At 30.2% G+C, this 10,339-nt stretch overlaps 1 protein-coding gene across 1 annotated transcript; it reads left to right on the forward strand.

The window, feature by feature from the left end:
- Window positions 1-763: 763 nt before the first annotated feature.
- LOC146925675 (4-coumarate--CoA ligase 1-like) lies at window positions 764-4,869 on the forward strand. The gene is made up of 6 exons (XM_085706834.1): window positions 764-1,344; window positions 2,071-2,544; window positions 2,681-2,879; window positions 3,950-4,163; window positions 4,332-4,437; window positions 4,592-4,869. Exons 1-6 carry the CDS (start codon window positions 826-828, stop codon window positions 4,709-4,711), a joined length of 1,632 nt encoding a protein of 543 aa, XP_085562960.1. The 5' UTR covers window positions 764-825; the 3' UTR covers window positions 4,712-4,869.
- Window positions 4,870-10,339: the final 5,470 nt, after the last annotated feature.

The raw sequence follows: 10,339 nt of genomic DNA on the forward strand, positions 1-10,339 counted from the left end.
AAATAGAAGTAATTTTGAAGTGCATATTGAGCACCCATCAAGAATGATTGCAACCATCTCTCAAAAAAAAAAAAAAGAATGATTGCAACCCAGAGTGGTAGGTGAAAAGGATAAGAGTTTCCGTCCAAGTGTGAAAAAGCGACTCATTCTACACCATGAATAATGTAGCCATTGAATTGGTCTTATGGTAGGTAAAAAGAAAAGAAAAATACTAAAACTTAAAAGAAAAGAAAAATACTAAAACTTAATCCTTTGGTCTATATTTTTTTTTAAAATATCTTGAAAATTAGTCTTTATAATTACGTGTAGACGATATCCGATCTACATAAATAAAAGTCACCAATAATAAAAGAAAAAGTACTTTTCCATTGATTTTACCCTGTTGAATGCCATAAAGATTTTAACAAAAATGGATTTTAATTGACAATTTTGGGCATTGATTTTTTTTGTAAAATGAAATTAATTTATCGAACTTGTTGTAATATAGACCGTTTGATTTTAATCCAACTACTTTTAATTGTTAAAATACAAGACTTCTAATTATAGTAGAGAATTAATCAAATTTAAACACAAATCACTCTCACCAACTCTTTTCCTTACATAATTCAAACCTTACCCACCAACTATATTTTATGAATTCTCCATTTTGTCCCTTCACCAACCACGACCACCTTTTAACCAATTTCCATGTGGCTGGCTACGTTCACATCACCTTAACCATAACAAGTCCTATATTACACAAGTGTAGCTCTTGTTCTTTGTCAAGAGAATAGGTGAAATCAGCAACAATATTCTCTTTAAGCAAACAAAAACAATAACAATCTAATGACTATCCAAACAATGGAAGAGTTCATTTTCAAGTCTAAGCTTCCTGATATCTACATTCCCAAACACCTTCCTCTTCATTCATATTGCTTTGAAAATCTCTCAAAATATGGTTCACGTCCTTGCCTCATCAATGCTCCAACTGGTGAAATCTACACCTACTATGATGTCGAACTCACCGCCCGAAGAGTCGCCTCCGGTCTCAACAAACTTGGCATCCAACAAGGGGATGTCATCATGGTTCTTCTCCCTAATTGCCCGGAATTTGTGTTCGCCTTTCTCGGTGCTTCTTTTCGCGGCGCGATAATGACTGCCGCGAATCCCTTCTTCACCTCAGCTGAGATTGCTAAACAAGCAAAAGCTTCCAATACTAAGTTGCTTGTAACACAAGCTTGTTACTATGACAAAGTTAAGGATTTGGAAAATGTGAAGCTGGTTTTCGTGGATTCTTCCCCAGAGGAGGACAATCACATGCATTTCAGCGAACTGGTTCAGGCTGATGAGAATGAAATGGAAGAGGTAATGTTCATATTGATGCAAATTTTTTAGTATTCTATTGATGTCAATTTGCCTAAAGTTACATATTACTTTGTCTAATAATAATTATTATCATATTTGAAAAGAAAAATATAGTCTAAAGTAAGTAACATATTACTTCTTTTAATAATAATTTTCATTTTTTAAGATAATATTAATTAATTTTCTTCAAATTATACCATTTAAATAATACTATGTGCATTACTTTCAAAATATTATTTTCCTTTTTGAATTTATGATAATGGAAATGTAGTCTACCAATAGCTAATAAAGTTAATTTAGTAAAAAAAAAATTACGTTTCCTTCATTATTTTTTTATAATTTGTGTTAAGTGACTTAATATGAAGATTTTTGTGGGAGAGATAGTATCCGATCCTTTTGGTCAATAAACATAACAAAATTTGTTTTTGCATATAATTTGTCAAAAATGTACATCCTCTTTTTAAAATTATTTTTCAATTATCAAAAGAAAATAAATGAAATTCCATTCATTTAATTAGTGCTATTTCTGTAAAAAGTAAAAATAAAATAAAAAATACAAAAGAATCTCCTACACCAGTTTATGTGACATATTATTATTCATAAGGTGAGTGGCAAAGTGATTCTAACTGAATACCAACTAGTCTATGGTATAATAATTGAATAATACTATTGTATCTACTAATAATCAAGATTCTACTAGAATTCTAACTAATTTCCTCTAAACAGGTAAAAGTGAACATCAACCCTGATGACGTGGTTGCATTGCCATATTCATCTGGAACTACCGGTCTACCTAAAGGTGTTATGCTAACACACAAAGGGTTGGTGACAAGCATAGCTCAACAAGTTGATGGAGAAAATCCAAATCTCTATTATCACAGTGAAGATGTCATACTATGTGTTCTTCCTATGTTTCATATCTACTCCCTCAATTCAGTTTTGCTTTGTGGTTTGAGAGCCAAAGCTTCAATCCTGTTGATGCCAAAGTTTGACATTCATGCATTTTTTAGCCTTGTTACTAAGTACAAAGTCACCATTGCTCCTGTTGTGCCACCAATTGTTTTGGCTATTTCTAAGTCACCTGAACTTGATAACTATGACCTTTCATCCATTAGGGTCTTGAAATCTGGTGGGGCCCCACTTGGTAAAGAACTTGAGGATACTGTTAGGGCTAAATTTCCCCAAGCTAAATTGGGACAGGTATATATGTAGCTACATTCTTAATTAATACTAGTGGAAAGACGGACACATGTTTAATCGTTATTTCTATGATGTATCTTATTTTTAGTATTTTCAAACTTAAAACTTGAATCTTATATTGATCGATTAATTGCAGGGATATGGGATGACTGAGGCAGGTCCAGTGTTAACAATGTGTTTATCATTTGCTAAAGAGCCAATAGATGTGAAACCAGGTGCATGTGGAACTGTTGTTAGAAATGCTGAGATGAAGATTGTTGATCCTGAAAATGATTCTTCTTTGCCTAGAAATCAACCTGGTGAAATTTGTATTAGAGGAGACCAAATCATGAAAGGTACTATTTCATATACAATTTGAAATTTACATTTATTATTTGGATTTTAATTTATATTTAAATTATATGAAATAAAATAAGAGACTATAAATCCAGAAGTTTTAAATCAACGGATAAAAATGTTTAAATAGTTAAGTCCGATGTCATGACAAACGTTTAACTTTGGACCCTTCAATTGTTTGTTTAAAGAGACTGTCATATGGTTGTGTAACTAGAATGAGAAATAAGAAGTCAATTGTGCTACGTAATATTTTGGTCTTGGGTCTTCTCTTTTCAAAGGTTGGTGGCTTGCATTGCGTGCGTACCACATGTTTTTAAAATGATTGGAAATTTGGGGTAAGGCTAATATGACCGCGTCTCAAAGGTTAGGTCAGCCCTTGAGACCATAGTCTTACTTAGCAGACTTTTTGTCACTAAAGCCAACCAACATTTTTTTAATCAACATGGATTTATATATATAGTTCGTTAAACTGTACAAGTTGGTAATACAAAATATATGTAGTAAATTTTAAAATAAATAAAAAACGCTAAATAAAATCAATTTTATTTTAATTCTTTCAGTGCACCTTGTTTTTATTGTTTGTCCTCACCAAACATTGAAAGTCCTAGGCAATGAAAATATTCTTCAAACCTCTACCAACCTTTTTTCTATCAAGTCAAATCTATACCCACCTTGGACTAAGGTTGATGAAGACTTGGAAGTATGTACGTACTATGTATGTATGCATGTCCAAAGAAGGTGAATCACATTTAGCTTTGTCAAAGCTTAAACATAGAAAAGTCATATATGAATTATGAATGAGGATTGCATGCCAACCACACGAGCAACATCACCCAACGTTGGCTCAACCAATATTGATAAGTCCACTTTTTTTTTTTTTTTTATAACATATTTCGTAAGTCCTTTTTCTGCTGATATTTCATAAGTCCACTTTAGTAGATTAGGAATGTGAAAATATTACCATGTACATAAATTAAAAAAATGCAACTATAAATGATATATTAAAAAGGCAACTAAAAACTGATTTGAACAAAGTATTTATGTGACATGTTGAACATTATTAATATAGGTTATCTAAACAACCCGGAAGCAACGAGGCAAACAATAGACAAAGAAGGTTGGTTGCATACTGGTGACATTGGATTCATTGACGACGATGATGAGTTGTTCATCGTTGATAGGCTTAAAGAATTGATTAAATACAAAGGTTTTCAAGTTGCTCCAGCTGAACTAGAAGCCATTATTCTCTCACATCCTCAAATCTCCGATGTCGCTGTCGTCCCGTAAGTGTCTATGCCCCCCCACATTTTATCCTAAAACTAGTTCGATATAATGCGGAGAAGATTCTCCACATTTGATGGAACTACTATTTTTTTACTTAATCGAAGTCGATACAATCCTTTGATTTTGTAATAATTAATAAAAAAAATGTGTATGGTTGATATTTGCAGAATGTTGGATGAAGCAGCTGGTGAGGTGCCAGTAGCATTTGTTGTAAGATCAAATGGAAGTATTGACGCAACTGAGGATGACATTAAGAAGTTCGTCTCCAAACAGGTAATTCAGCCCAGCCCATTTATAGTTAATAATATCTTCTTCTTTTTTAATTTAAAAAATATTTTTGTTTTTTCATAAAATGGTTTGAAACAAATGGTTCACGTTCTCACAAAGATAGCAATGCATATAATAATATGTGTTTTGTGGTATGCAGGTTGTGTTTTACAAAAGAATAAACAGAGTATTCTTCATTGATGCCATTCCCAAGTCACCCTCAGGCAAAATATTAAGAAAGGACCTAAGGGCTAAGCTTGCAGCTGGTGTTCCAAATTAATCAATTAATTTCCATATACCATGTATTTTATCACAGCCTGTTCCAAATTCAACAACTCAATTTCATATCTTATTGTTAGTTATTAGTATATAGATTGATTAAAAACATGTATCATACATATCATTGAGACCGAATGAAATTAGACATGTTTTGTTTAATTAGCACATAAGTAAGCCGTAAGCCTTTGTTGTTAAATTGAACAAATTAAAGATCTGAAGGCATTAAATCACATCTTTTACTACTATTCATTTAGCTTATTATTTTAAGGGTCCTGCTAACCGGTGCCCCCGGGACACTGGTTAAGCATACCATAAAATGAAATTATTTCCATAAAATGAAACTGTTTTTGACTTTATTATAAATTAATTACACAATTTCAATGCATTAACTACTATATAATTTCCTTTTTCATATCCTTAACCAATGCCCCGGGGACACCGGTTAGCATTTCCCTTATTTTAATCGCGGAACTAATCATTCGTGTACTTGAATCCTATCAATCAAGTGAGCCGAGAAAGTATGAACTACAACACTACAATCTTTCAAAAAGAATGCCGCAACTTTTTAAACAACATAAAAAAATTCAAACTAATAGCTAGTAGTTAGCTACACAATTACACCATAATCAAAATTAAACAATTGCTAAAATGAAAATTTAACCAATAAATATTTCATAAACATAATGCTTAAGTATTTAACCAATGAAAATTCAAATAATATATATACGGGGTTTGTTAGGATACACCCACTAGTTTTTATGTGAGAGTGTTTTAGCAAGCTACACCTTAGGGTGTATTTAACTACTTTTTAGTTATAACTTACTAAAACACACATTTTAAAAAATAAGTGGGTGTATTCTAGCAAATGCCTATAGGAGTTGCTAACATACACCCACTTATTTTTTTAGAAGGAGTGTTTTAGCAACATTCACCTTAAGGTGTATTTAACAACTTTTTAGTTATAACTTTGCTAAAACACACCTTAATAAAAACTAGTGGGTGTATCCTAGCAAACCCCTTATGTTTAAATAGAGTAAGCAGCTAATAAATCAATGAAATTATTGTCGGCTAATGATAAATTCATATATGTGAAAAATTATTGTAGGCTAATAAGTTTAAATTATTGACAATGTTATTAAATTTATAATTTAATTAGATAACATAATCTTATATAATAATAATAATAATAATAATAATAATAATAATAATAACAATAATAATAATAATAATAATAATAATAATAATAATAATAATAAAATAGTTTTCGTATTTTCCCCCATATGTTAGCTAGTTTGAAAGACTCAAAATGCTCTTTATCTCAAACATAACTTGAATTTTCTATATCTAAATAAGACTGAGTCTTGATAATGAATGTTTTAAGGGTGCCAATTAAGAAGTAATAAAAAGATAAACTTTATCTTAGAAATACAACTTTTTTACAAGATAGACAATTGAAAATGTAATAATTACACATTTTCCCGTAAAAATTACCACTGTATGTTTGTATGGTTAATTCTCTTAAAAAAATAATTGCATTGCCAATGCTATTTATTTGAATCGTAAGAAAAGTAATCCTGATATTTGCTTCATTTAAAGCTAACCAACCTAACAAAATTGTAACTTCTATCGAGACGTTAGAAGTTATGGTGCATGTTTGAAAAATAAGCAATAATAATAGAGTTATGGTGATGTTATTACACATACATCTATTAATGTATTGTCACGTTAGTTAATGAATATGATAACTCATTTATTTTCATATGCATTAATTGATGCTACATCATATTAGCTGATGTATGTCTAACATAATTATATCTTGATGGTGCATGTTAATTACATTCATAATATTAACGTTGCTGGTTAATATGGAGGTTTTTTAGTCCTTTAAAAAAAACGGAGGTTTTTCAGTTATACACATCTTTTTTTCTTAATGTAGAATATATGTCATATTTTTAAGTAATTTAAATTTAAATTAACATATGGAAATATATTTGAAATTAATACATGGAAATAAATTTAAAAATATTCGAAAAGAAAGTTACAATTTGAAATGATAGGTTGAAATACGTTTAAAAATAGTTTTATATAGATGGTGGTGATGGTGGTATAGGTGGTGTTGACATTAGGAGTAATATGGTGACCCATGTGATATCGACGACGATGATATATATACATTACGATGTGATGTTATCACACATACATCTTATGATGTGTTGTCACGTTAACTAATGAATATGTAACTCATGTATCTTATGCATTAATTGATGTTACAACATTATATTTGATTTTATGTCTAAATAATTGTACATTGATGGTGCATATAACATTGTTTGTTACTTCCAGTTATACACATATTTTTTCTTAATGTAAAATATATGTCATAATTTTAAGTAATTTAAATTGACACATGAAAATAAATTTAAAAATGTATGAAAAGAAAGTTACAATTTGATATGTTTGGTTGAAATTTAAAAGCGGTTTTATATGTGTGGTGGTGATGGTAGTATGGGTGGTGTTGATATTAGGGATAATATGGGTGACCTGTGTGTTATTTAGGATGATGATATGATATAGATACTGAGGATGTTGATATGGATATTGAGGATGATGATATACTTCAGAAAATTCAATATTATAATAATGAACTCCGAAAAAAATTGTTGTTGTTGTTGATGAATGACCAAGAATCATCACATTGTGCGATGAAAATGATTGTTTGATTTATCACTTTGAAAAAATTGCTATCATACCAGCTGATTTTGATTGGATGCGGTTTATGAGGGCTAAAAATATGTTCGTTGAATGCAATGACAAAAAATACCTATAAAAACCAGAAGGTTTTATTGATGAGCATTTTAACTCCTTTTTTAGCGTAGGAAATGAGAGTTTAAACGTCATAGGAAAGACAATTAATGTTCTTGAATGCATTGAAAACGGTCCCTTCAACCACCCTATGATTGAAGTAGGTCAATTGTGAAAATGATTGAATCGAGAATATTGTGTAAAGATCTTACCTTTCATGCAAAATCGTTACCAGCTTCCTTGGACCATAGAAATTTCTGGTTTTTTTTTTTTTTACATTGCACTTGATTTATCTATTTAGCTAGTATTAAACATTTACTACTTGTGTGTGTATATGGATTTAACTACCTCTATTTTGTGTGAAATTTGACCTTGGGCAATAGAGATTTATGGTTTGGTTTGTTTTTTTACATTGCACTTGATTTTATCTCTTTAGCTAGTATTAAACATTTACTTCTTGTTTGTGTATATGGATTTAACTACCTCTATTTTGTGTGACATTTGATGTGTTATTCTGAAAAACAATGAGATTTATTTGTCTGTTATTTTATTTTTTGTGCGATTTTTTTGGTTTATTTTTAAGTAATTTAAATTTAAATTAAAACATGGAAATACATTTAAAATTAACACATGCAAAATACACTTACAATATTTGAATAGAAAGTTACAATTTGATATGTTGAGTTGAAATCCCAATGCCCTGTTTATTTGTCATAGTGTGTGTGACTCTTAAAAATAAATTAAAGAAAGGAAAAAAACAAATGTTTAAAGAATTATATAAGAAATATAAATATTAAAAATTATTAGTTTAGTTGACGTGATATTAGGAGAGAAATGAGAGGGATTTGTTTTGCAATATTAATAGAAATTTCTTTTTTTGTCTTTCATTTTATGTTAATGTTACATCAAAATACACAAATTGGTATTTTTAGAATTAAACAGGTGTGTGCTACGTTTTGTATTTACGTATAAAAAAGTTGGTTGGACTTTCATAGTAAAGAGAAAACAATTAAAATAATGAAATTACTTCAAATTTTAAAAAAAGAGAATAAATTGGTGCATCCATAATCTGTATAACTTCACTCTATGTGGAATAAATTTAGTTGTTACTAACATTCTTAAAAATTAGCTCCTCAACTATTCAGAAAAATCATTGGGAATTTTAGCTCCAGCAGGTTGGAGATAGAACTTTCCTCATGTTGGAAACAACTTCTTCAACTTCCCTCATGTTGGAGGTAGATCAACTGTGAGAAGTATTGGGTCAAGGATACTGGGTAAACACACAGATGAGCAACATCAAAAACAAACTGAGGTTCAATCTCTTACAATAATTTGTTATCTTTCGTGCAATAATTTCTTATCTTTCGTGCAAGATCGGAAACAACTTCATTGGGCCATAGATGGATGGTTTAGTTTGTTTTTTTAACACTTGAATTTATCTCTTAGTATTAATCATTTACGTTGTTGTCGTGTTAGTTTTTATGTTATCTGATGTGTTTTAATTTTCTCACAGCTCAGTTAGAGCAAGTTTGTTTTGAGTAATAACATTGGATGTTAGTATTTGCTGTTAAACAAAAAATTTACTACTTGTGCGTGTGCATGTGATGTTAGTCTTAAATATGAGTAAGAACATTGGAATTTATTTGTATTTGTTTTTTTTTATGAACTATCCTTGTTGGTTTATTGTTTTTATTTATTTGATTGTAATGGTGATGAGAATTAAGGGATGGTGCATGTATGTACTACATGGTTGTGAGAGTGTTGTTTAATGGTGATAAGGAGGGGATGATACATGTAGTTTAATGTTGTTTAATGTACGTACTGTAGTTGAGTGTTTAATTTTTTAGCTATCAACACGGTAGTTTTTTACGTTTTCATTTAACAATATTGTGATGTGATGTCATGACAGGAAAATGTTGTTGCATTATATTTGATATGAGAATAGAAATAAAAAGGTTAATTATTTTAGTAGGTAGAAATATGGGAAGATAGTTGTGAATGTACACTTTATTTCACGAAAATTATATCTGAAGATGGTTAACTCATATATATCTTTCTATTAATTTAACATCATATATTTAATATCACTCTGATCCTAATTATACTACTACTTTCCTGTCATCACATCATATCACAATATTGTAAAATGAAAACGTAAAAAACTACCGCTGTTGTAGTTATAAAATTAAACACACAACTACAGTACACACATGTACCCTCCCCCTCCTTATCACCATTAAACAACACTCCCACAACTAGGTAGTACATACATGTACCCTCCCCTAATTCTTATCACCATTACAATCAAATAAATAAAAACAGTAAACCAACAAAGATAGTTCAACAAAAAAAAACAAATACAAATAAATTCCAATGTTCTTACTCATATTTAAGACTAGCATCACATGCACACACAAGTAGTAAATTTTTTGTTTAACAGCAAATACTAACATCCAATATTACTCAAAACAAACTTGCTCTAGCTGAGCTGGGAGAAAATTAAAACACATCAGATAACATAAAAACTAACACGACAACAACGTAAATGATTAATACTAAGAGATAAAGTGCAAAAAAACAAACTAAACCCTCCATCTATGGTCCAATGAAGTTGTTCCCGATCTTGCACGAAAGATAAGAAATTATTGTAAGAGATTGAACCTCAGTTTGATTCAAATCTGCAATCCACCAATTTTCCGCAACATGCTGCTCATCTATGTGTTTACCTAGTATCCTTGACCCAATACTTCTCACAGTTGATCTACCTCCAACATGAGGGAAGTTGAAGGGGTTGTTTCCAACACATTCATGAACATTTATTGCCTTT

The sequence above is a fragment of the Medicago sativa genome, chromosome 4 (assembly GCF_051527215.1).
Source record: "Medicago sativa cultivar Bolivia chromosome 4, Bolivia_mono, whole genome shotgun sequence".
NCBI classification, from domain to species: domain Eukaryota; kingdom Viridiplantae; phylum Streptophyta; class Magnoliopsida; order Fabales; family Fabaceae; genus Medicago; species Medicago sativa.

What these genes read in the sequence shown, in the direction of transcription:
- LOC146925675 (XM_085706834.1), top strand. Translation starts at nt 826, where the DNA reads ATGACTATCCAAACAATGGAAGAGTTCATTTTCAAGTCTAAGCTTCCT. An exon ending in CCCAAGCTAAATTGGGACAG is followed by an intron (nt 2,545 to 2,680) that starts GTATATATGTAG and finishes GATTAATTGCAG; the next exon opens with GGATATGGGATGACTGAGGC. An exon ending in TCCGATGTCGCTGTCGTCCC is followed by an intron (nt 4,164 to 4,331) that starts GTAAGTGTCTAT and finishes TGATATTTGCAG; the next exon opens with AATGTTGGATGAAGCAGCTG.